This window comes from Mercenaria mercenaria, chromosome 2 (assembly GCF_021730395.1).
Source record: "Mercenaria mercenaria strain notata chromosome 2, MADL_Memer_1, whole genome shotgun sequence".
Taxonomy (NCBI): domain Eukaryota; kingdom Metazoa; phylum Mollusca; class Bivalvia; order Venerida; family Veneridae; genus Mercenaria; species Mercenaria mercenaria.
This window is the reverse complement of record NC_069362.1, coordinates 115,820,876-115,848,642: the sequence shown is the minus strand read 5'-3', so window position 1 is coordinate 115,848,642 and position 27,767 is coordinate 115,820,876. Positions and strand designations below refer to the sequence as shown.

The 27,767-nt window shown below is 33.8% G+C and overlaps 1 protein-coding gene across 9 annotated transcripts in view; it reads right to left on the bottom strand.

Moving 5' to 3' along the window:
- Window positions 1-27,767, bottom strand: part of LOC123564970 (17-beta-hydroxysteroid dehydrogenase type 6-like) — an 85,871-nt gene that overhangs the window by 4,469 nt on the left and 53,635 nt on the right. For 7 of the 9 annotated variants that reach the window (XM_045358912.2, XM_045358918.2, XM_045358910.2 and 4 more), the window contains exon 2: window positions 594-806. In XM_045358912.2, the coding sequence (XP_045214847.2) occupies window positions 594-806 (213 nt within the window). Of the gene's footprint in view, window positions 1-593; window positions 807-6,602; window positions 7,077-20,581; window positions 20,769-27,767 lie in introns of those variants that run through there. The other 2 variants (XM_045358914.2, XM_045358911.2) reach the window with 2 other exon arrangements.

The window sequence follows — 27,767 nt, the reverse complement described above, 5'->3', positions numbered from 1 at the left end:
CGGGTCATTGTGACCTTGACCTTTGACTTACTCACCGCAAAGTTGAATTTGACCTGTATTTTATGATGTTACACCTGTGTACCAAAATTAATGATCCTTGGCCCAAGCGTTCTCAAGTTATCATCCCGAAACCGTTTAACTGTTCCGGGTCATTGTGACCTTGACCTTTCATCTACGCGATTTTTTTGCATTTTCGGTTAAAATGGTTAAAATGGCGGGGGCGCGGGTCGAAAAAAAACGATAATTAGCTCTGCTTAAACGTCGAGTTTTCGCACTGCGCCCCCGACATTCCAGATACTAAATCTAGACAATTTTATTCCGCGATCCCGCTAATTATCGTGTTTTCGCTCTGTGACCCCGCTAAAAAGCGAGGTCACAAAAAGAAAGTGGAATGTCGTAATTCGAACACCATACGACTACAAATTCTACTTTAACTTTTAGAATCGCTTGGAAAATGACTATGTAAACAAAATGATTGTCGTGCAACATTCACCATATCGATATTCAAGTTCAATGTTGCCCACAATTTGATTTACGGCATTCCGCATATTATAAATATCAAGATTTTGTTTTCGAAGAACAATGTTTATTACCGTTCTCTCCTAGATTTTCCTTGACGTATTTCACTGCTCCTCGGACAAGCCAATCATCTGTCACATCTACATGGACAATATGCAGCCGATCCGAGCACTGTTCCTTCAGTTGTTTTGCTCCCTCTTGGTCCGGCAACAAACAGCCAGCAAAAACTGTGAAACCCTTATTATCCAATCGGCGAGCAATCTGATTTCCAAATCCACTGTCACAACCTAAAAAGACAGATGAAAAATGTTACAGTTTTGATTTTAAGGAATTGAAATTCACTTCGACAGCCAAGTACATATGGCACTTTTCCAGCGTAAATAGGGATGACGAACTAATGTGGCTCCTTTCATGATATTAAAATGTATTTCAGGCACAAATGCACATAACCACTGTCAAAAGAACTTGACAACAGGTTTAACTCAAACACACAGCGACGATGGGCAAGCGGTATTTAAACTTTTCCTCCCCTACAGATAGAATTAATATTAAATGTATACTTTAGCTAATCGGCTCCGAGGACTTCTGAAAATAAGGCAAAGGAACTTCTCTGTAACCGTGAGCAATATATCTGTGAAGATTTTAAGTTTGCCTATTTTCTACCATGTGATCAAGTAATATGTATGGGTTTGCCGCTGAATTTATGTCGTAATAAGGATTTCTTTCACAGAATAGCATTCCATGACACCATGAAGTTCTAGCAGTAATTATAAATACATTGGCATTGTGATAAAGGTTTTGTAGTAGACTTTCAAGATTATGCGTTGGCGTCACACCGACCTATAGTATTGTATTTGGCGCAATTCATGCGCCATGAAATAGTGCTTCTCTATTTCATCTGCTTATTTACATAAATGACATGTTGGAATCAAAGTATAGAAGGACCATGTGTAGATATATATAAACACTTCGCGTAGGTTATACGCCGCGTGTAATAATTCACTCATTCTGCGCCCGCGTGAAATTATTCCGCGGGCGTATAACCAAATCGTATTGTCACAATATATTTAAACATGGCTCTGCTTTTATTATTTCTTGAATATAAACCAGACTAGAACTTCTCAAAAACGCTTCTATTTCCGGGAAGTTTAAGAGATATTGCATCTATATTGACATTCCGAAGTCGCTAATACAGCGTAGTATGCAGGAAAGTTATATGATAGGGAAAAACGCTTGACAAATTAAGACAAAGATTAAAATTACAAATGGGTATGGTAATTCAAGTAGTTTATTGACTCTATGACGGGCTTAAAGCTATAACATGTGCCATTTTCCCTGTCTTTGAAGCTAATGCTGCAACTTTTCAAAATAAAATCAAACTGGCCACCATCCGCAGCTTATTCAACCTCGGTAATGTTCAACAGTAGAACTGACTAGCTTCTACAAAAGCGCTGTTATTGTACCCGAGAAAGTGGGGACTGTGATGCAGTGTCTGCAGCTAGATATTGATATCAGGGGTTCGAGCCCCAGTCCCGGGTCATGGCTACACTTCGTCTTCTAGACAAGTGATACTACCTATACACGAAGGGGTCTTGAGAGGATTTCAAATAAAATATTTTTACATTCTAATAAACAAGTTAAAATACATTACTTTAATATAACGGAACGCAAAAAACAAAAAAAAAAGTTTTGTATAAATGAACATTACTTCAAAGACTTGCTTAGAGCAACATTATACACTGTGGTAAAAGGAATGTATTGTGCTAACATGTTAATTAACAATAAAAGCTAATGCTTAACTATAACATTCATATTCACTAATTTAAGGTCGGTCGAATTCGAATATGTTATATTTAAATGGATTTAAAAGCTCGTAAGCTATCAAGTCATGCTCCAATTGTTTATTTATTTATTTTGTTAGGTTTAACGCCGCACCGACACAATCATAGGTCATATAGCGACTTTCCAGCTTTGCTGTGATTGAAGACCCCAGGTGCCCCTCCGTGCATTAATTCATCACGAGCGGGCACCTGGGTAGAACCACCGGCCTTCCGTAAGCCAGCGGGATAGCTTCCACACATGAAGAATTCAACGCCCCGGGTGAGGCTCGAACGCTCCAATTACTAATTGCAAAAGTCTTGTATTGTATGGTATTGTATTGACACTTTTAAATGGATGGTCAATATTTACACATCAGACAGATCCATGCCGAGAGTGCAGTTGTACAATTTTACTTAGATATTGAAAACAAAAACACAACGAAAATCCCATTCCATAAAAATGATATCAAACAATGTATGAGATGATAAATGACCATATTAATCTCTCAAGTGCTATAACTGATGATTCTTCAATTCTAACACAACCCATTAACAAAAAGACTGAACCTGTGACATTATTATGCAACAAGGTCACTGTTTGTACGTCACAATTATTACGACATAAAAAACAAGGATAAATATCAAACAGGGAATGTCACGTTGCAAAAACGCAGCCTCCCCAAAACGAAACTCACAGCACGCAGATGTGCACACTTCTAACACACACACTCACATACAAAGCAAACACAAGAGGACAAAACAAACAAATAAAGGAACACAGTGTGACACCGCCTTGGAACGGTCTGTGGCAAAAACACCACTGGGGAGCTTAAACAGGTTTATGGTGCGCACCCAACCTCACTCTTACCCCCACACCATGTTCCAAACATCACAGCAAATCCTTGAAACACAGGCAAGTATTTGGTGAATGTCATCAATGATGTACATAGATTATAGTTCTAGAAATCGTGTTAGAATCGAAATAATAGACTTTAAATTATGATATTTTTTTTTCGTTCAGATGTGCATTGATATAATTCCGTCGTGACAAAATCACTGTTTTCTTAAATTACCGGATGACATTTTTATCGGGATTGTAAAAATGACTCACATTAATATTGATAAATACTGGTTTGATTTAAATATTCCCTGGTATCTCATCAATCAAATGTTTGTTCCCAGCAGGACAATATTTCTCAGTCTCCGCATTTATCCATGCATAATTGAAGGTAAATGCAATAACTATTCATCTCAGTACTATTGATAAATACAGCCTAGCGGAATAATAATTTGATTTTGTATGATTACGTTATGAACTGCTAGAACAATACGCGCTGTATTAACTATTCATTCAAACACTGCCTAGTCTTGAAACACACATATTAGAAAACTGTCTCCTGCAAACCGTCTGAAATAATACTATCAGGGTTTTAGTCGTTTCAAATGATGTTAGGAGGAACAATATTTAGTTAGGTTTCTAACATTTCATCAAAATTTCATACAACATTTACTCTAGGGAATTTAATAGATTAGAAAGCCCAAATATAAATTTAAACAAATCAGTGCAGCAGATGAAATGAGCAGCACCATGAGAAAACCAACATAGTGCGTTTGCGACAGCATGGATCCAGACCAGCCTGCGCATCCGCGCAGTCTGGTCAGGATCCATGCTGTTCGCTAACGGTTTCTCTAATTGAAATAGGCTTTGAAAGCGAACAGCGTGGGCCCTGACCAGACTGAGCGGATGCGCAGGCTGCATGGTCTGGATCCATGCTGGTCGAAAATGCACTATGCTGGTTTTCTCATGGTGCGGCTCAAATAATCTCTTCCTAATTCACAGAAGCGAAACTTAATCACCAGACGTTCTGGTAATAATACAATGTTATTCATTGAAAACCCTGTTATAATCATACCACAAAGTACAGCTTATTTCAAATGCTTCTTATCGTCTTATCGTAGATTTCTGTGAATGAATCTTTTTTCCAACGAGAAGATATGGATTTATCTTTTTTTAACAGGGTAGATGTATATTGGGAGATTCGGATGTATCTATTTTGTCAAATATTTTTGAATGTCTAATCAAGATAAGCTGCAGTTGTGTCTTGTTCAAAACACTACCAGGTTCATTTTCTTTTTTTCTTTTCTTTTAGTTTTCGAATTACAAAAATGTTTAAAAAATGGGGAATGTTATCATGAAATTCCGTCACTTTCTCCAGTTTAATTGTGAGTCATCCATTTTTATGCTGATGGCAGCTCCACCTCCATACAAATTAGTAAGAGTTTAAAATTTTCACTTTGACACTCAGTTCATACAATTATTTATGTATACAAGTCAAACTCATTGAAGTCTTATCACTGCTGTTGCAGCTACAAGAGGACAGATTCTATTTTCAATCCAATAATAATATAATAAACTAAAGTGCATTAAGTTCATTTAATAATTGCATGAACAGTTTCAAACCATCATACGAAAATGGTAAAAAGTTTAACTTTAATATTTATTGTAAGTAGAGCCTGCCAGGCGTTTTATTTCATCCATCGATAAGAACTTACTTTATCTATTATTTTCACTTTTTTAAAGTTTACATTGGAAACAAAACAAAACGCAAACATGCAAAACAAATATTTATCGAAACTGATGTTTTGTCTTGATAATGATATTGACCTTGCGAGTGATATCATTTCAGAACAAACGTTCTTTCACAGATAATACCCCAAGGAAATCACTGCAATTTATTTGAACAGATAAATTTCTGTTACTCCAAGTAAACTATAATTGTACGGACAGGTGCTTTCACTTCATATCTCTTTCTTAAGTTATATTGCTGGCAGTACTTCCAATAATGAAAAAGTGAAATTTACCTGTAATCTGTATAAAGTCGGAATATCATTCTTGTTGTGCAATTCATTTTTTAATTTTTTTAACCGATTTGGTATTCGAAGTGTTCAGACCCTCTGTTTTTCTACATAGATAATAACTCTTGAGGCTATTCAAATTTTGTACAATTATGCCCCTTTTCTTCTTAAAACATTAGATAATTAGTCAAGAAAGATCGGTCGGAAGATATTAGAGAAATGATTAAAATAAATATTATCGTCGGTAGTCAGACTATGTTTAGGTTAAAAAGATCACTTAATGGGTTAAGTTTAGACTGGTCATGGTCATGGTCACGGTCATGGTCACGAGTTATATCGGTCTCTAGATATTGAACTCGAGCTAAACTCCAAATAAATGTTAGAGGTAATATAAAAGCATTATGATTATTCAAAAGGAAAGCTTTGAAACCTGCACTGGGTATTTAACGTTCTTGTTCGTTAATGACTTATAAAAGCTGCAGAAAGTGTACATTTTTAATGAATGAGTTTAAATCTGGTTCATTTTATTTTTAATCTAATTGTTGGTGTTGTCGTTATGAAGTTGTTGCTAATGATGATAATAATGATGATTATGATGATTCTTGTAAAATCCAGACTGCACATTCATCACTCGACCCGCATGGTAAATATACAAGATGTTGTAAATTCATTTCTTTCGTCTTAACTAACCACAAAACAATATAGATTTCTTTCACTCAAAAACAAATATAAATACTTATTTCCGGCGGACCGTTGACCTTATCCCATTTTGTAAAACAGTGACAGTAACATATTTTCTACAAGATATTACAACGACATCACCTGTGCAAAATGCACATAAACGTAGAAAACACTAAGTATAAGGTTAGAAAATAAGAGTCGAACGTAGAACGACCGTCAATTTGCTATAAATTATCAAACAGTGCGAAAATTTAACGACAGGCGCATTCTCCAGTCGTAAAGTTTTGCGACTGCACTCGTTTTACAATCAAACTTTGATACGATACCCGTACATGTACTGATCAATACATTTAAATGTATTTTATACCCTGTAACACGAAATAGCAATTGTTTATATTTAAAACGTCTGTATTTATAGCACACAAGCGTTTGTTGAATAGCAGTACATAACAAGTATCTAGTAGGTAAAACAAGTTACGAGCTGAAGTTAACGTATTATGAACATAATATTTTTATTAGCATAAATGATTAAATATTGTTTAATTCTATCAAATTTAAAGTAAGCAGTCTGACAAACAGATGTACATGTTTTTTGTTGTTGTTTTTCATCTATACCTAGGCAAACTTCCTGACAGAAGAAAAATCACATCTTTTCATTTACTCTCTTCTTTTTTAACAAAGATAGGAAACTGAAGTATGTATTAAACCAGTGTTAAACTGTATTACCTGTGATGAATACGGCTTTGTTCGTAGCATCCACTTCTACCCTTCTTTCCGGGTAAAGAAACAACACTACAACTGCCACTACAGCTCCGAACAGAGCGGCAAAGATATATCCGAAAACAAACACAGATACACTCACAATCCCGGCAGCTGCTGCAATCGCAACTTTCATCATGATTTCGACTTTGAAAATAATCGTAACTTGCTAATACTCGATTTTTCCCTTACTTCCAGATATCTTTAATTAGGTTAACATTTTGCACTATTAAAGATGATATAAAACAAGAACTGTCTATACATGCAATATTCTATGCGACAAAAATTACTTCCTATTAAATGTCAGACTTTATTCAAATGAAACGTTCTTTACCTATCGTAAGATATATATTAATGCTCCAGTGAACAAATTAAAATTTTTTACATCAGTTTTCGATTCAACATCGTAAATGACATGAAATTTCTTCTTCTATTTTCTCACCGTAAAACTTTATCAGTTCAGTTATCGTACAAAGTAGGTTTACAACGATAACACTGTTAGGCTAGATGAATTAACATTTGTTTCTTAGGTACATATCGTCATAACCAGGTACGAGATAAGAGAAGCTAAATCTTTATTTTCAATGGTCAGTTAAGGTCAAGGAGTATATAATCAAAACAAAGAACTATTTGGTAAACAAACAACGTCTTTAGGGGGCATTAAATCGCCCCTATTGGATGTACGCACGTATTGAGTGTACAATATACTGACCAAAGGTTAGGGTTAGGTTCAATGCGTGCATACACTCAAATGTCTTATTACATGTTCAACCTTGCTGTCCTGTAGGACTGGATACCTAAAATAGTCCCAAAAAGTTGTTCCCCTCTAAAAATGATTGCCATTTGTAAAACAATAAAAATAAAACAGTTGTTGAAAACTATTCCACCTATTTATTACCTTATTACAAATATAAAAAAACGAAGATAATTTATGTAACTTTTTACAGTTCTTTGAAAATGCCGTTGACCTGTCCGGAAGTATGGCTTCTTTATTCAGTCCCTCTTTATTCAGTCCTTTTCTGAGATTCAATGTATATATCAGTAAACTATGGAAACGTTAATTGGGCACCCGAATGTTGAGTTAATGTGGTTTGAAATCGTCTTGTTGTTTGTAGTATTGTCCACTTTAACACGGTATCTCATAAACTATTTGTCTACTTGATGCATTAATGTTTCTGACATGTAGATATAATGAAACAGGTCTTGACGAGAAAAAGGATCGCTTCCTGGCGACATGATTGGGTTATATCGACATCTGTTTTTACAGAATGCCGTTATAATCTAAGTAACTCTAGATAAAGTGGTCCCGCGATGTAGATTTACTTAGATTATAACGGCATTCTGTAAAAACAGAATGCCTTACACTATACATGTACTAATATTCAGAGAATACCATGAAATGATATTGTTTAAATATTTCCATAGCCTTAATTAACCAAGAACCAGTACTTTTCGTATTATGTGCTTTAGGATAAACATAATAATCTCCGGAGAATCAAATCATTGTTAAGTTTGACCTTCTCCCGTTTTGTACACTTACAAAAATGCCCACGGGAAAGACACACATAAACAGAGAAAATAAGCATTTCATAATCACTTAGTGCAACAAGTCGTTTCAAAAAGGTTACAACTATTAGTTAGTGTCAGTACGAACTTGGTAATTGTAAAGAAACATTTCAATGACTGTCACATGACCGTCACTAATGGTGTGATGATTTATGTCAGTCGCGTATTAAACGATATTAAAGTTCTTAAGCCATAAATACTTATAATAAACCGATTTATAATCAAAATACGATATCTGCATACAAATTGTTATTAATATATAACATACTGTAATGTTTACAGTACACGATACAAGATCATTGACAGTTATTGGTATACCGTATTTGAGTCGCGCCATGAGAAAACCAACATAGTGTATTTGCGACCAGCATGGATCAAGACCAGCCTGCGCATCCGCGCAGTCTGGTCAGGATCCATGCTGTTCGCTAACAGGTTCTCTAATTGCAATAGGCTTTGAAAGCGGACAGCATGGATGCGCAGGCTGGTCGGGATCCATGCTGGTCGCAAATGCACTATGTTGGTTTTCTCATGGCGCGGCTCAAATATACAAATGGTGTGTATAAGTTCCTTCCTGGGCTTATTTCTAAACAAAAGGGTATGCGTACAGTGCTACTTTTTTGAGATTTGAATACCGGAGAAACGCCAACCAAACAAAGTAAATTGAATAAGTTAGAAATTGCAAACTCTTCGCAGTTTTGTATCACCAAATTTGACCTTTTTGGAAGTTATATGTACATGTAATACCAAAGTTTGCACTACTTAACCTTTCAGCCTGCTGGCGGCAAGTGATTCTGCCTTTGCGACCAAGATCATGGTCTGCACTGTTCGCTATTCAGTCAGAAAATTTACCAAAACTGAATGATGGATCTGTCCATTTTAAAAAATTAGCTGGGTAAAGGTTGAGTAATCTATAGGTAGGAACAATAATGTATGCGACAGAAGGGAAAACCAGTACTTGTTCGAACAAAGGCTTCTTAAGCCATCATACGACCTCGATAAATGCTCCAGTGAACAAAATTAATCCAGAAATGCAGATTATTCACATCCGCTTTCGCTTCAGCCTTTAGACTAGACTCCTCAATAACATTAAAGTCTTCTTCAGTTTTCTCCTCGTTAAAAAAAATATCATTACGATTATCGTTCAAAGTAGTCTTACATAAGTGTGTTGTATTCATATTGTCCTTTAACTTTTGAATAGGGTTAGGATAAAGTCTGTGCGCGCATTTTTAACCCAGTGTATTTTGCCACTGATCGTTCCTATAGGCCACTGACTGCTCCTTATTTACAAGAATGAAACATCTTTCTCCCTGTTTTGTATATGCAAAGGCTGCAGATCCACTTAAGCCAATGCGAGACGGTATGTTTCATTACCTCGCATGAACAGTCGCATTTTAATTGAGTCTGTCATGTAAATCATACAATTAATATCATTGCGAAGATTTCAACATCTTAAATTCATGAAAGAGAAACAAATAACAGATTTTGACAGAGAAATATTTATCTTGACATGACATTATATTCACTTAATATTTGGCTGTTTCTCTGTTAGCTTTCAAACCTGTATTTGTATTTTCGCTCGATAACACACACTCATATAGTAATTAAGCTTGGTTTAAGATAACACAAAACTAAAATTTTAGTGGCCTTACCACTTGCACTTAATATACATTATCAGTATCACTTTACATAACTTTAATGGAATGTAAACGAATCACTTCCTAGTCTGTAATACTAGCATGTTTGCAGTATTGTATAGCACAACCGGGATCTGATTCAAGAGACCGCGGAATGGCATGTTTAGTCGCCATAAGGTATTTAAAGGATATATGAAATCAAAAAATAATAAGAACAAGAAACAAATGCATATACTGTGTGTATACATACACCTACCAAAGCCTATCTGTCATGTTTTGTGAATTGATCTGACCACTAGAATCTTTCAGATATACAAAGTTGCGACATTAAAATCAAGAACCGCCTCGTGCAAAGTATTAAGATATTTGTCCTCAGAGTTAAGCCAGAGTGAACGATTTGACCTGTATGGCGTAAATAGTTCCAAGAAGTATATCCTCAAACCAACCCATCCCTTTAACCCATAAACCTGGATCTGCCCTTTAATACAACTAGTATGGAGAAGCAAGCAATGAATGAAAAGGGATCATTTAATTCTAAACATTATAACATGTATGAGACATTAAATATTCCACAATTGATTTGCGCATACTTGTGTAAGGAAGTACGTTCCATTGATCTTTATAAAGTGCCTTATCCAATTATGAATTTTATAATGTTATAATTGTAAATATATATATATATATATTTTAATTGCAAACTTTCAAGTGTCCTACATACTGCGAATCATTTCAAAGAAGAAAATTGAAAATTGCATTTTTGTCATTTTATAGAAGAAACAGCAAGAGAATTGAAGAAAGTGGGTGGTTTTAACTCAGATGTCAGTATCTCACATTTTGCACAGAGCGAGCAAATATTGCAAAAGAGAAACCGTTTGATATACGTATTCTATGGCAGTTCAGATTCTTTTATCATACCGACATAAGATCTCAAAGGATAGTAATTGTGAAAGCATGCACTTAAATAAAACAGCATTCAACCATTCCAGTGTAATGTTCAGTCTGGCTCCAGCACTCACATTACCATACGCCTATCAATTTGTGTAGTATGGAGCCTATTTATAAAATGTACAGTTTCATCATTCAGAGACAAAAACCAATGCGAATATGAAAGATAAAATTGAACATAAAGTAAACTTTCCCACCTGTACTTGTTTCACTGAAATACTTTATTGCTAGATAAATCATGTACTTGACTTAAATCGGTTGCCTAACTTAATGCTTATCAGCTTAACCATCATGAGTTCTGTTTTACCATACATACAAGGCGTTTATACCATATGCCATTCTTTAGTAACCACAGTCTTTTTGCAATTTAAGTCCCGCTTACAATGATAATGCAAGTTATAGTAGGCCATCGTCTACTTTTTTCAGTATTGATATCATGAAATTAGTTTTACTTTTTTTAAACATTGAATATCAAAGCCTGTTTTGACTGTTGCCCTCTACCATGAAGCAAAGTTGTGAATTATCGCGATCGTTGAAAGCACTGTTCTGTTTTATCCAAATCAGTTCCTGTATGAACTGATATTCAGTTTATCAGAAATTAATCAAATAATAACAAATCATACCATAGCTTCGGAAAAGACAAATGATAACTACTACCATTGGGCAAATTGCTTCTACACTACATCTGAGAAATAGGTTTGATTGCTCCTCAAAAGCCCATGATGAAATTGTATACTGCTCCAGGTCAAACAATACAATAGGTCTCATCTCACAAAGTAATCAAGTGGAAATTTTATCAAAACCATTAATTTCATCAAAAACTGACAAAAACATGATAAAAACCCTTGCACCATAAAGTATTCAATTTCATCTCATCAGTCAAATGCTTGTTCCCAGCAGGATACGAGTCTGTCCCCATGACTGAAACAAATGGCTGGTCGGCTATTTCCCTTTCGCCGGATACTTTTACAACACAGCGACATAGTCTTCTTATTGTCGTGTGATTTCGTTACGAGTTACATGCTCGTCTATTTAATAAATGACTTGTATCAATGTCAATAATGTAAAGTAATCATGTTTTAAATCATTACAACAAGGACCAAAATCAATGATGTTTGAGATGCATACTTTTCTCATTTTTCTATCAGTTTAAAAAACGATTCCATAAAAAGATGTTTTAGCAAAATATCCCTTACTCATTCTCGCATACCAGACTCAACCATGGTTACCTGGTTCGTCTCGTGATTTTGACGAACCTGTGACGGATGAGAATGCAACTTAATTTGAACACTCAGATACAGAAAACTTCATATACCAGTACATCAGACAAAATAGTTTCCTTCTGTTTAAATAAATATTACAGGTAAGTGAAATACTCAGTAATGTAGCAACTTCTGTTTCATTCAGATATTCCGTAATTGTCATATCTACTTTATGCAAAGCGAAGATACGTATGAAATGAGGGTTTAATACGACTTTGCAAGCAGGTAAGATAAAAAGGAGTTTGATGTGTCTGATGTAAGAAATGTTAATGAATGCGGGGTTAATTAATTTAATTAATCTCTTAATTTACTGTGAGAGGGAAAGGTGCGAACAAATGTAATTCAAGCAAGGCAGGTACGTATTATAGAATATTACAGAAAATTCGCCATTTCATGACATTTACGATAATGATATTTTTCAGCAATTAGAAAATGATATAGTTTATTTCATGGACAAAGGTAAAGTTTTCCTTACTGGTGACTTGAACAGTAGAATAGGTCAGAAAACAGACTATATTGAACATGATTATGATTTGCAAGGCGATGGAAATCAGCCCATCGAAACACCGTTACCCAGGTGTTCACGTGACTTTAAATCAAATAGGTTCGGAGATTACCTTTTAGATCTGTGTAAAGCTACAAATTTACGGATCGTTAACGGCAGATTGCACGAGGACAAAACAGTGGGAAAAATCACGTGTATGACCCATAACGGGGAAAGTGTAGTAGATTATATGTTAACGTCCGTTTCTAACTTTGATTATATAGACTATTTTGCAGTAAAAGAATTCAATGAGTTCTCAAATCATGCTCCACTGTCCCTTTCATTGAAAATAGAAACGCATCCCCAGAGTAAAATGAATTATAAACGAACCTTTTATAAGTGGAACCCAGAGTATGGTGAAGCATTCGTAAATGATATAAGAACTGATATAGAGAATTTGGAACGTTCAGTACACGAAGGCATAGAGAACGGCAGTGATGTTGAAAGTCTTGTCACGCTAATTACTCAATATATCACAAATAAAGGTGATAGATACTTCAAACAAAATGTTACTGTTAAAACAGTAGAATTCGCATCTATAGACAAAAACAGACAAAAATGGTATAATGACGAATGTAAAGATAAATATCAGTTATATAAAAATGCTGTATTTGAGTATAATATATGTAAAAATAAATTAACAAGACAGACATTGTTAGACAAGAAGAAAGATTATAAATATTGCTGTAGAAAATATAAAAAGGAATTTAATAGGCAATTAAGTAAGAAAATGAATGATATGCGTCGAAACAGTCCCAGAAATTTCTGGAAAATGTTCAAGAAAAAGACTGGTAGTCAACCCGCGGATAATATTGAATTAAGTGAGTTCTTCCAGCATTTCCAAAATTTAGCGCAAATGGATGATGTGACAGAAAACGAAGAATGTATGGAATTCCTGAGGCAATTTGATAGTAACGGCATAAACGAGAGTACATTTTCCGAACTTGACTCACAGATCACGAAAGAGGAAATTTTAAAAGCAGTGAAATCACTGTCTACAAATAAAGCATCTTCATTTGATAATATCATATATGAATATTTTAAATCAAGTATAGAAGTAATCGGTGAACCGATTCGGCTTTTGTTCAATTATATTTTACAGCAAGGGAAATTTCCGCTTAGCTGGTCGAAAGGAATTGTTATACCATTATACAAAAAAGGTGATTCCAGTGATCCAAACAATTATAGAGGTATAACTCTGATTAGCTGTTTTTATAAGCTTTTTACTGTTATATTAAATAACAGGCTAAAGAAGTGGATAGATGAAAACGATATACTTACCGATGCTCAGTTTGGACTTCGATCCAATTACAGTACTGTCGACGTTATTTTCATATTGAATTCTCTTATTGAAAAGCAATTGAAAGATAAGTCCTATTTAATGTGCTGTTTTATAGATTATAAGAAGGCTTATGCAGTGACTGGGAAAGAAATTTTGTCCATGGGACAATGGCTCGTCATACACAATAAATTATGTAACATTTAAAAAATTTATGTGACATTCAGAAATTTCTATGGGACAATTGCGACTTGTAAACTAGGAACTGGCATTGTAGTATGTACACATTTCAGATTAAAGAAGCTCTCAGTAAAAAACAAATATAGTAACTAAAACTGTAACAGCTTCACAACTTGTCAATAAAAAAAATTATTGAAAACTGACAAAAAATGAAAGTCTAGAATAAAATACGATGTTAAAACATGTTTTTAAACACTGGAAGCACTTTGAATCTGCACACTGAATACATTCCTTTGTGTAAGATTTGCACTATTAAATAGTTTCATCCTTTTGCATTCAATACAATTTAGCCATGTGACACAGGGCTCATCAGCACTTAAAACTTATGAGACATTTTTCATTTTTATGTGACTATGGCTCATGTCTCATGGGTTTCCCAGTCACTGTTTATGATTTAATAGACAGGAACTGTCTATGGTATAAACTGATAAAATCAGGTATTGATGGAAAATTATTGTCCGTTATTCGCTCAATGTACGAAAATATCAAGTTATGTGTACGACACATGAATACGTCGTCAGACTTTTTCAATTGTAATCTTGGTTTATTACAAGGGGAGATAACCTCTCCGATTTTGTTCTCGCTGTTTTTAAACGACATTGAAGTACATCTGCAACAAAACTTAGATGCCGGCATTACATTAGATCAATTGTCAATTTATTTACTATTATTTGCAGACGACGCGGTGTTATTTTCTTTTACTAGAGAGGGGTTACAACAGTCATTGGACAATTTAGAAACTTATTGTAAGAAATGGAATTTAAATGTGAACGTGGAGAAAACAAAAATTGTCGTCTTCAGAAAAGGGGGCAGATTAAGGGAAAACTTTAAATGGTATTATGCTGGTAAGGAAATAGAAATTGTTAGTACTTTCAGTTATTTAGGGGTTGTTTTTTCAAGCGGTGGGTCTTTTATTCATGCCACGAGAACATTAGCCGGAAAAGGTTTACGCGCTATGAATTCTCTATTTAGTGTTACTAGAAATATGGAAGTACCTGTAAATATAATGTTTAACTTGTTTGATTCATATGTTTTATCTGTGTTAAACTATGGTTGTGAAATATGGGGATTTTTAAAAGCAGACAACATAGAACGCATCCATAGAAAATTTTGCAAATGGCTGTTAAATGTAAAAAGATCAACTAATACATTGTCTTTATATGCTGAACTAGGTAGATTTCCACTATATGTTAATCGTTTGACTAGAATTATAAAATACTGGTTGAAACTATATGGTTGCAAACAAAATAATTGTATCATAAAAACTATTGTAGATAAACAAAGAATGGAAATACTTTCCGACCATAATGTTATAAATTGGTCGTCAAAGGTACGAAATATTTTGCAAACCTATGGGTTTACAGATGTGTGGTTATTTCCAGAATCAGTTAATATGAATGTCTTTATACCCTTGTTTAATACTCGACTGAAAGATATATATCAAACAGAATGGCACGTTGGAGTGGAAGCTTGTTCTTCATTGTTTCTTTATAGACATATCAGTACTGGCATATCCCGTGCTTATTACCTAAATATTATAGAAATCCCAAAGTTTAGAAATATTATTGCAAAAATAAGATTAAATTCTAATAACTTAAATATTGAAACTGGGCGCCATAGACATATAGAAAGGAACCAACGAATATGTATTTTATGCAATTTAAATGCTTTGGAAGATGAGTATCACTTCATATTAGAATGTCCATTGTATACTCAGATTAGAAATATGTATATTCCGAGGTTTTATACAACTCGACCTAGTATGTATAAATTGGTATCTTTGTTATACTCAGAAAACAAAAGTTTGTTGACAAAACTGGCACTATATTGTATCAAAAGCTTTAAACTGAGAAATGATACTTTGAATACGTAAGAAACGCTTGACTTATGTTTGTTCTGTATAGAATCACTCTCGATATGTATCATTTATCATTTATAATGTGATTGTAGTTATTACATGCACCTATATTTATGATTTATACATGATTTATTGTGACTGTCATATTGATGTTATGATGATGAGCTTGTATGCTTAAATCAATAAATTCTGTTCTGTTCTGTTCTGTTCCGTATTATAAAACGAGAGTTTGATAAATAATTATAAAGCGTGGTCGTTTTTAATTGCACAGAAGACGGTAGATGGCTGCTTATACTACGGTCTACTGTGAAAATTGCCTAATTTTGTATGCATAAAATTTCGTCGTTTTGACCAAATTAGCCGTTTTGTTGAGATTTACGCCGTTGAAGATAGATCTAGTGTGAATATGACATTTTTTGTTTGTTGGAAGTTAACTGCATGGATAAAGAACCTCGAAATCCACGCAATCTAGCAAATTAAGGACATAAGCTCCCAACGAATATTAATATTTTTTGTAGTATATTAACATGTATTGAGTGCACGATTGGAGGATATGAAAGTTATTGTGTAGAAAGTTTATTTATTTATTTTGTTTGGTTAAACGTCGCACCGACACAATTATTGGTCACACGGCGACTTTCAAGCTTTGATGGTGGAGGAAGACCCAAGGTGCCCCTCCGTGCATTACTTCATCACGGGCGGGCACCTGGGTAGAACCACCGACCTTCTGTAAGCCAGCTGGATGGCCTCCTCACATGAAGAATTCAACACCTCGAGTGAGGCTCGAACCCACATCGATGAGGGGCAAGTGATTTGAAGTTAGCGACCTTAACCACTCGGGCACGGAAGCCCACAAATGTGTCCCAGAAAGGAAGCATGGTGCAAATGAACTGATAGCATTGCAGTCACTATGTGAACTATGGCATTTTAGTCTCGAACTCCTAAAAGCAATCGTCCAGTTTTGCGATTTTTTCCGTAGCCAAAAGATTAAGAAATCTTCAACATTTCTCGAGGTTTTACACTGTACTGAAGTATACATCTGGAAACATTAAGTCGATTTAAAACCAAAGTATACCACAAGCAAGTATTCAGCATCATTATCTAACCTTATAATTATTTTGCCATCAATACATTTTGACAAGACATACACACCTTGTATACTTCGTTTTAACTACTCACAATTTTTTGAGAATGCTACTTATCCTGATGAAGAAGTGACTTTAAATGTATTTCAAACAGATAAAACAATGCTATTCTAAACTGTTATTACAGAGACAGGTGAATTTAACTTCGTATCTCCTCCATATATCATTATACTAACCGTTGATAGTGTGAGAAGCAATTATTATTTAAACTGAAATAGAACTGGAAAAAAAACACCTGTATTCTGTATGCAGTGGCAATATATTACTTGTATTCATTGTTTCTTGTAATGCCACCAACAATATGCGTTTTCAATATTACTTTTTAATATATTTGTTTATTAAATAGTATTTGATTTTCACGAATAAAAGGACTAATGGATGTGATGTACTTTTAACTTGACTAAAACATAGATAGATCATTGAAGTTATTCGGAGGAAAAACATTTAAATGCAATTAATCGCATAAGTTGAATCTGGTAAATTCTGGGTACTAGTAAATGACTTTTGATTTTATATTGGACTATATATTTATAAGTGCATAAATAAATTAGCAAGATTTGATGATGAATCATTAAATTATCTTTAGTAATATCACGCTACATTGATAATGACAGAATATGCAGATAGTGGGATATTAATGTACCCGACCGTGTGAAACACTTGAAACAGTTACATACATGTTTTGTAAAGCAAATTCTTTAATCATAAAGGTAAACAGCTATACTACATTCAAAAAAAATTCTTAAGTAATTAAGTACGATTCAATAATGCAGTACGATAACATGTTGGATAAAGTGACATGAGACCGAAAACTGTCATTCAAGTGATAAAATAATTAAGTTAATGTCTTTAGATATGACAATTTTCATTTTCAATATTTTCAATATCTTTGTTCGTGATTTTGAAGTTATTGTCGTTGTCGCAGTTGTTGCTGCTGATGATGGTAATGATGACGGTGGCTATCATGATGAAGATGTGCGCTAAGCTGTCGTAGATTTAACGAATACATTTGTTATATTACCATGCTAATAATCCCATTACAACATCTCTATCGGTTTATCGATCTACGTATAGACCCAATAAATGATTATCCGGACAACCGGTCCATAGTTTTATTTGGCCTAAGTCAATTTTAAAAATTGTGTAAGAGGTTAAGTTGTTTATCTTTGTACCTTTACAAAAACAAATGCCCCTGGGAAAATACGTAACCCAGAAAAGCACTTAGTTAATATAGATATAAACAAACTAGTACAATTTAACGTTTACAACAATTAATTAGTGCCAGCGCGTGTGGCAATTGTAACAAAACACAGGACTGTCGTTAAGCCGTAACTTTCCTATACATTATTGAATATATATACCATTATACCGTGTAAAATAAAGGTTGTAAAATTTTATGACAGACGATTAATTCTAAAGGCATAAATATTTATAATAAAATTAGAAACTGTGGAAATCAACAGGTCTCCCAAACCGACATACAAATAACAAGAAATATCTTTAACAAGAAATATCTTTAAAAATGATGGTCGGCGAATTGTAATAAGGAAAGAAGTTTATGAATTTTTCATCTAACATTCATCTTTCATCTAACATTTTTCAAATTGCAAAACTAAACACCGCACTTTAACAATGTAAATGGGTTTCTTTTAATTTTTCGCAAAGGTTTCGTAGGGTTGCAATTTTTTTCGTTTATCCTTAGACGAATAATTACAGCAGTAGTTTGATGAAGATTCATGAAGCGGTTCATGAGAAGAGGTCATTAAACGTGTTTATATTTTTAGCTAAATTGGTCCCTATCCCCATTTGTAACAAAATAGCAGGAAACCTTACGATATTGTTACACATCGAGTTTGATAAAAATCCATTACATTTTAGTGGTTAATCAGAAGAAAGGCATATCTACTTTTAGCTATAGTGGTCCCTAATAGGGCCCAAGTTACTATATAAATAAATTTGGAAGAGGACCTTATAATGATGCTCCAGACCAAGTATGACAAAGATCCACCAAGCTGTTCATGAGACGCTGTATAAAGGCATTTCTAGTTTTAGCTCTAGCAGCCCCTAAAAGGGGTCAAATGTCCCAGCTGAACAAAGTTGGCTGCGGGCCTAATAAAGATGCTACACATCAAGTTTGATTAGAATACATGAGAAAAAATCAATTAAAGGATTTTTTTTATTTATTATTTTTATTTATTTATAAAATAGGCCAACTGATCCCGCTTTAACAAATAGCATATTCGCTATTCATGAATCTTTGGACAATGACGTCACATCTATAGAAAAAGTGAAGGTAAAGCAAAACATACAATTGTAATTATTTCAATATTTCTGTTTCATAAGCAAAGTTTGACCGTAGTCATATCACATAGATAAATTGTAGGCAGCGTACCTTCATTTCAGTGTAATGAGATTCAGTCATTATATAGCATATATATAATGAAACAGATTTCAACTGAGTTCAATATTTGCATACCATACTAAAGAAAAATATTCATATATAATAAATCAGTTAAATAATTTATAACAAATATATCAAAGCAAACAAGTACTCATTTTAATATGCAATCTGAATAAGTCACAAAAGCAAGAAACCTTTTCATATACAGACGACAATTGTAACAACGAAAATCTTTTAAAAAGCACTTCTCTACATAAAAGACTCTTATCACACCCTTATTCATGTGATACGCAGACCGTATTCAGCTCTTTCTTTAATTTGATATATGTTGGTATTTGAAAAGGTTTTTATCATATTTATTAAAGTTACTTATCATTTTGAGATATATCAATATTCTTGCTAAATATACTGAGCCAAAGTTAGCTTTAAAACTGTGAACAGCGTCGTTTAGGATAAACGCTTTGTCTACATTTCACTCAGCGTAGCACATTCAACAGAGTGAAAGAAATTGATACTCTCGTCCAATCAGGCAGAGTGTTGCATAAATCTTCCATTTTGATAAATTATCTATAATGCGTTTTCAAGCAGTTTGATTTGCAAACTGAAGTCACGTGGCATAGGTAACGAAAACGAATTTAGACGGCGTCGCCGAAAAATGTTACATTAAAATGAAATAGCAAGACATAATATGATTGTGAAACATCACTACTGCAGCGATAAATACAATATTTGTCGCCTGGAAGAAATACGATAGAGTATAAGGCTGGGGTATCTACACGATGACTATGATGACAGAAATGATGAATAATTTCAATCTATCCACGTAAATCTTGAATTGTTATGCATGTATACATCTATTCTTTTATCCAACGATACCCGAATAAAATTCTCTATAAAAACAATGCACACATTTTCAGGAGTATATAATACCCGTGTACTTGTGTTCATTTTTTGTTGTTGCGAAAACGACAGGAATTTAAAGTGCGTTTGTATAATGTTGCCAATGTATTATACAGAAACCCTTTTGTCTACCCAGGCATAAAATAAAGTTTATAATATTCAGTTCTATTACCTGTGATGAATACGGCCTTGTTTGCAGCGTCAACTTCTACCCGTCTCTCCGGGTACAGAAATAAAACTAGTACTACAAATGCAGCTCCGAACAGAGCAGCGAAAATATATCCAAAAACAAACACAGATACACTCACAATCCCTACAGATGCCGCAATCGCTACTTTAACCATGATTTAAATTTTAGCGTAAGCAAAATATTCTATCCCCGCTTATATCCTTACTTAAGAAATATTTGCATTTTATCAATTAATAGATGCACTATCTAAGATATTGCTCTAGCAAATATAAAGTACAAAATTTGTCTAAACAAACAATATTCTATATGACAACTCTCTATGTCTTATATTACGTATTCAATCTCCTATTAAGAATGACGTTCAGGGAAATCCAGCATTTATCCGGAAGAAATCTTTAAAAAGCCATTAACGCTTCCGTGACAAAAAAAAAACTTCATTTTAAAACTGGAGAATTTTACATCGCTTTTTGTTTCAGTCTCGTAAATGACAAAATTATTCTTCGATTTTCTCCCCGTATAATGTCTATCAAATACAGTAATCTTACAACAAAGCTATAAGGCTAGATAAATCAATATTTGTTTCTTAGGTACAACACAGCCAGAGATACTTAAAATAATAGCTACTTGCAAATATCGTATAATGTCATGCATCTAAGACACATCTTGCACAAAGACAAGAAAAATGACAAAAGATCTCAAGACTGCAGTGGTTTTTCTTAGATGTATCTATAATAACATTTGAAACTGACACTCTTTTATTTGATTAAACGCCCCTTTTAAAAATTATACATTCAATTGCGTTTTGTACAATAAGTTTTAAAACATAAAAATGTCATAACGGTGCATCTGGAAAATCAAAAATACAATAAAGATATCCATATTACGTTTAACATTAACGGAAAAGAACAAACATATAGCTGATATAGCTGATATAGCAAGCCACAACTGTTGTGTCCTAAAATATTGAATAAGAATCTCTTAAAATAAGATGTTTCAAATTCTCTAAGGATCTAAACTCGGGCCTACAGTAATTAAACTTCGGACATTAAAAGACTTGCTTTTATTGAATGGAACAGCGTAGCATCCGAGTATGTCGTGTCCGAAGACCTAAAACATAGTCTGTTGGGACAATATTGAGAAAAGCAATATTGATAAAAACTCACTTCTGCATAGACTGGTGCATTTCCAACAGAGCAGTTTTACTAAAAGAAGGCAATTTAAATCTGGCACTGGCTTTGTAACCATTGCAGGTCGTAAGCTATCAAATTCCCTATACTAGTAGTTTAAAACAAGTTTTGCACACATATTTTGAATACGTGCATTTTGCTTATTTCACTCTCTGCTTTATCAAACAGTACAATATCATTAAATTCATATCCTTAATAACTGACGACAACCTAACAAGGTAAACTGATCTAACCACTGTACAAACGAGTTACAGTAATGATCTACGTCGTTTAAGGAATATCTCATTATATTGATTTATACATTATAAATGTCATGAACATCATACAATTAATGTTCATACTAAAGATTTCCTCTGATGTGCAGCAAAAACAACTAATTTTCATGCAGTAATATTATCCTACCAAGAATTCACTTTACCTTTGTGTTTAACAAATTATTTTAGTTGCGTTACTATTGTTTGAGGTGCGCTCTTGTTTTGACATATGCCATAGATTACCCAATTCTAATCGTACAATAATTTTGCTTAAGACAGTAACAAACTTATGTCTTTTTTTTTCACTTGATTTACATTTGCTTCACAACGCAATCTACAGTACAATGATTCCACGTTATCCGTATTTAAAGTATTCGCACAATACGAGGTCGTGTAGTATCTTCGGGCATTACATTTTTTTCATACGTAAGTTGTCATTCACATGCAATGAACGGACTACTTTTACTGCTAAATTGCATGAAAACAACTGTAACTAAACTAACGAAACATAAGAAGTATATATAACAGACAAATTCTGTCACTACTGAAAGCAAACATACATTCAACGCGGAAATTTTGAATAGTATAGACTTGCTAATAACAAATTAGTATTTTTAAACATAATAGCTGTTATTTGTAATGAGAACCGATAACTTAAAAGTTTATTTCTACAATGAATGACACGTTATTGTTAAAGGTGTTTTGCCTACATTAACGACCGTGTTTGTCTATGTTATATATGTGTATGCATAAATAAGTTTGCAGACATTTTAAATACCTCTATTTATTTCTCTCTTGCTTTATTTATTGCCTTATTGTCTCATGCTGATAAAACTTGAAGATAACAACCAGGAAATGATTGTGTTCAAGTAATAATATACCAATAAAATTCTGTTCTGTTCAAATATGAAATCGTTTGGAAAATGGAGAATAATGTACATAATTTAATGAAAACGTTGTTCGGTAATCTTGAATAATTTTATACCTTTTCATCTATAAAATTTATTTAGTTACATACAGACTGCAAATAAAATATGATTTGTTTAGAAATGTAGTTATTATATGGTGATTTATTTGGAAATGGCACATTATTGCCAAACGGCGGTGCTTTGATTGATTTGTATTAGAGGCTCCTTGAACAATTCTGCATACACTGATGTTTGATTTACGTATTGCATGACAGGACCTTTTCCTATTAATTACTTTTTGACATTTGATAGTAGTATTGACATTATGCATAATGCTTAAGGATGATAACAATTTAAGAGTCTGCTTAATTAAATAAATAAAAACATTTCAATCATCTTTCAAGTGATCTTGTAAACGTCATTTATATGATGACGACTAACTGCTTTTGAAATCCATTTTTGACTCCAGTTTTTTACCGAATGTCTATAAAATATTCCAGGTGTTTTTGTTAGCTAACTTTCACATGTTTGTATCATTTTATTGAACGAGCAGTATAGTTTTTCTATAAAAAGTACTGTTAAGCCATGAAATCCAAATGTAATTAAAATAACCTAAAATTAAAAGATTCCCTTTATTGATCCCCTTGACCATTACGTGTATTTAATGAAGTCTAATTGAAAAATTCAGTGAACAAGACAGTATCTTTCTGATTTCCGCATACTAAATTCATTTTCTTGTCTACATTTATCATTTAAACAGTGCTATATTTGTAAACAGTATATTATGAATAGTTTTGTTTTAGAAGTATAAAGTTCCTGCTTCTATTAAGCAATGCTTACAACATGCGTTTCATTTCGGGTTTTCTATCCCATTCCTACGTATCTTCAATATCAAGCAGACTGTTTGTGGTCTCTGGCACCCAATTTTGATTAAGTCCAGCCTTACGCGTGTTAATTTATATTACTTAAAACCTGGTTATAAAATATGCCGGATGACATTAGCTGTTTGATCAGCATAAATTAAATATTCCGATACAAAACAATGTAAATATGAAAGATAAAACTGAGTGGAATATAGGACTTTCCCACCAATACAGTACATATGGACTAGTTTGTTTTATTACCAGACAAAAACCAAAGATAAACCATGTATTAAGTTTAAATCTAGAACACACTTTAACTGATGAATCACCATTTCGCTCATATGTTTAGCTTTTTAAGACCCGACACAAATAAAACATGCCTTAACAAAGTGAATTTTGAGGCGTCCTAAAGAATCTTCTATCTACACTTTTTTATTTTGAGACAACCTTGAAGGATCCAACATGTTAGTTTTTCTAGCAAAGTGTATCAATTTCCTGCATGAGAGATGACCATAACTTTATCTTATGTCCTGTAGGATGAGATGGAAATTAAATTTGTAATAAACCGTTATGTCATGACGCTGTCAAAAATTTTATCTCTCCTTTGCTATCGGGAACGGCAGTGATAACTGTTGCCCTTTGCCAGTGGACTTCCGGCAGCATTTACAAAGTCATCCCCGCTTCCAATGGAATCAATTCGTACTGGTATACAAACAAATATATCATAACTACATGTTGCTTCAGGAGACCAGGAACAATCGGGTATTATAAATACAATGGATCCATTTCTGTCAACGGATACTTCAAATTTCTTAATATTACAGAATTGTCAGGACAAACCAGTAAGATAAAATTCCAAACATTCAAAAATGTAGTCGACTCAATAACGACTTCCTTTGAAAATACGATCTTAGTGCGGGCAAATATTACTACCAGTATTTTATATGATGATAACTGAAATGTATTTGCTTGGACATAGGTACATGTCTTACCATTACAAACAATTTTATATTTGGTTTAAGACCTCTTGTAGATACGCTTTTTAGCACCGAAGAGCAGCATTTACTTTTAACCAGTTCTACCAAAATGTGATCAAGTTCCTTTCTACAGATTTTTTTTTGCAGCTGTACGGCTTTCACCTATATATGAGCCATGCCATGAGAAAACCAACATAGTGGCTTTGCGACCAGCATGGATCCAAACCAGCCTGCGCATCCGCGCAGTCTGGTCAGGATCCATGCTGTTCGCTAACAGTTTCTCTAATTACAGTAGGCTTTGAAAGCGAACAGCATGGATCCTGACCAGACTGCGCGGATGCAAAGCCACTATGTTGGTTTTCTCATGGTGCGGCTCATATATGTTACCAATTATATAAAAAGGGAAGAAAATAAAGTTGATTGTTCTGTAGATTTAACCTTCTGTCTTGTTTCATTTATTGACTGTCGACATATTTTATTACTTGCAGCCAGTGACAGTTTAGTAGATTGCTCTGGTTAACAACAATTGAACAAACATGTCATGTCACGCTCAAACTTGGTATACTGAGGTCAGGTTAATACATATGTCAGATTTATTTCGGTCGCGATACAGTGACCTGTTCAAACTGGCTTTGCGATACAATGATGACTTGTTCGCAGTTGGTTTGCGGTACCTAGGGTTCGCGATTCAATGAGATGTTTGGAAATATGTTTCCTTTTTTAAGTGAGCATGGGATGTGCGCAATTCATTAGTACAAATATTAAAGGAAGAAACGTTGTTGTGCTTATACTCACTGTGTCTGTTTGGTCTTTCAAATTATAGCGTTATAAATATTTCAGCTTTAAATGTTAAAAATGACAACCATATTGTTCACATGGCAACAAAAACTGTGTGTAACCTACTACTCCTCATGTTTGTGAATATATTGGACATGGCGCCCGTCCCCAACCTAATCACCTCTCAAGAATCTTTCAGATATACAATTATGCGGCCTTAAAATCATGAGTCGCCTCGTAAAAAGTATTGAATACTTCTGCTGAGAGTTTAGTCATAATTAAGCCGCACCAAGAGAAAACCAAAATAGTGCATCCGCGCAGTCTGGTCAGGATCTATACTGTTCGTTTTCAAACCCTATTGCAATTAGAGAAAACGTTAGCGAACAGTATGGATCCTGACCAGACTACGCGGATGCGCAGGCAGGTCTGGATCCATGCTGGTCGCAAATGCACTATGTTGGTTTTCTCATGGTGCGGCTCATATAGTGAACCATTTAACCTATATTGCGTAAGTGGTTCCGAGTAGTATTCTATTAAACCAACCCACCACTCTAACCCATAAACCTGGATCTGCCCTTTGATATAGCTGGTATGGAGAAGTAAGCAATGAATGAAAAAGGACCATCTACTTCTAAACATTATCATATGTATGTGGCATTAAATATTCGACAATTGAATTGTGCATATTTGCATAAGGAAGTACGTTTTATTGATGTTCATTAAGCGTATTATGAATTTATGATGGTTCTTGAACGGTTTTATAATGTTATATTTTTAACTTTAAAACTTCCAAGTGTCTTGCATAACGAAAGAAATGAAAACTACATTTTTTTTTTTTTGTTATTTTAAAGGAGAAATGGTTCAACAGTTACAACAAGTTGGTGGTTTAACTCGAATGCTGTATGAATTTCTTTTATAATATCGTTATTATTATCAATTCTTTAGATCTCAAAAGGAAGTAATTGTGAAAGTCTGTACTATTTAAGTATTGCAATGTAAAGTTCAGTCTGGCACCAGCTCTAACATTGCCAAACGCCCATTAATTTGTGTTGATTGGAGCCCTGTTTATAAAATGTACACTGTTAAGAACTAATCCACCAGTAAAAATTAAATATCCAAAAACAAAACCAATGCAAATATAAAAGATAAAATTGAATATAGGATAAAATTTCCCACCTGTACCTGATTCACTGAATTGTTTTATTACCAGATAACTCATGTACTTGACTTAAATCAAGAACATATTGTAGGTTGTCCAACTTAATGCATCATAAGTATTCTGTTCTGTTTTAACATACATCCAAGGCGTTGATACCATTTCAAACCTTATACATGTCATTCAAGACTTTTCAAACTTTAGTAACCATAGCCTTTTTACAATTTAAGTCCTGAACATGGTGAAAATGCAAGTTATAGTAGGCCATAGTCTACTTTTTTAACACAATGAATATCGGGGTCTTCAGTATTGAAGTTATGAGATTACCATTTATTTTGTTGTAAACCTCGAACGATCAAAGTTTTAACTGTTACCCTCTACGGTGAAAGCAGACTTTTAAATTACCGTGATCATTGAAAGCAGTGGTCTGCATTATTCAAATTAGTTACTTTAGGAATTGAATTTCGGTTATTCGATACTTTATCAGAAATTAATTAATAATTACAAGTGATATCAGGAATTGAATTTCGGTTATTCGATACTTTATCAGAAATTAATTAATAATTACAAGTGATATCATAAATTTTGAAAAAGACAATGATAACTACTGGCCCCGAGCGATAGGCATGTAGCTACAGCCCCCACCCCCGTCTGAAAAAATAGTTTTGATTGTTCATCCAATGCCCATGACTTATTCCTTATTCATCCAATACTGGCAAAAAGATGAGCATGATAAAAGTCCTTGCATAAAATTATTATTGCATATGTGTGTGTGTATCTTGCAACTTAAGGTATTCAGTTTGTATCTTTTCAGTCTGTCCCACTTGACTGCAACAAATGGCTGGTCGACTATTTCCCTTTCGCCGAATACTATTACAGTAAATAGTCTTATTAAGTTTGTCGTGTGATTACGTTACGAGTTACCTCCTCTATCTATTTAATAATTGACTTGTATCAATGAACACACAGAAAAAAAATAAAACAATTATATTTCAAATACAATGCCTAAAAGCGATGAAAGATGCACTTTTCCTCATTTTCTAGCA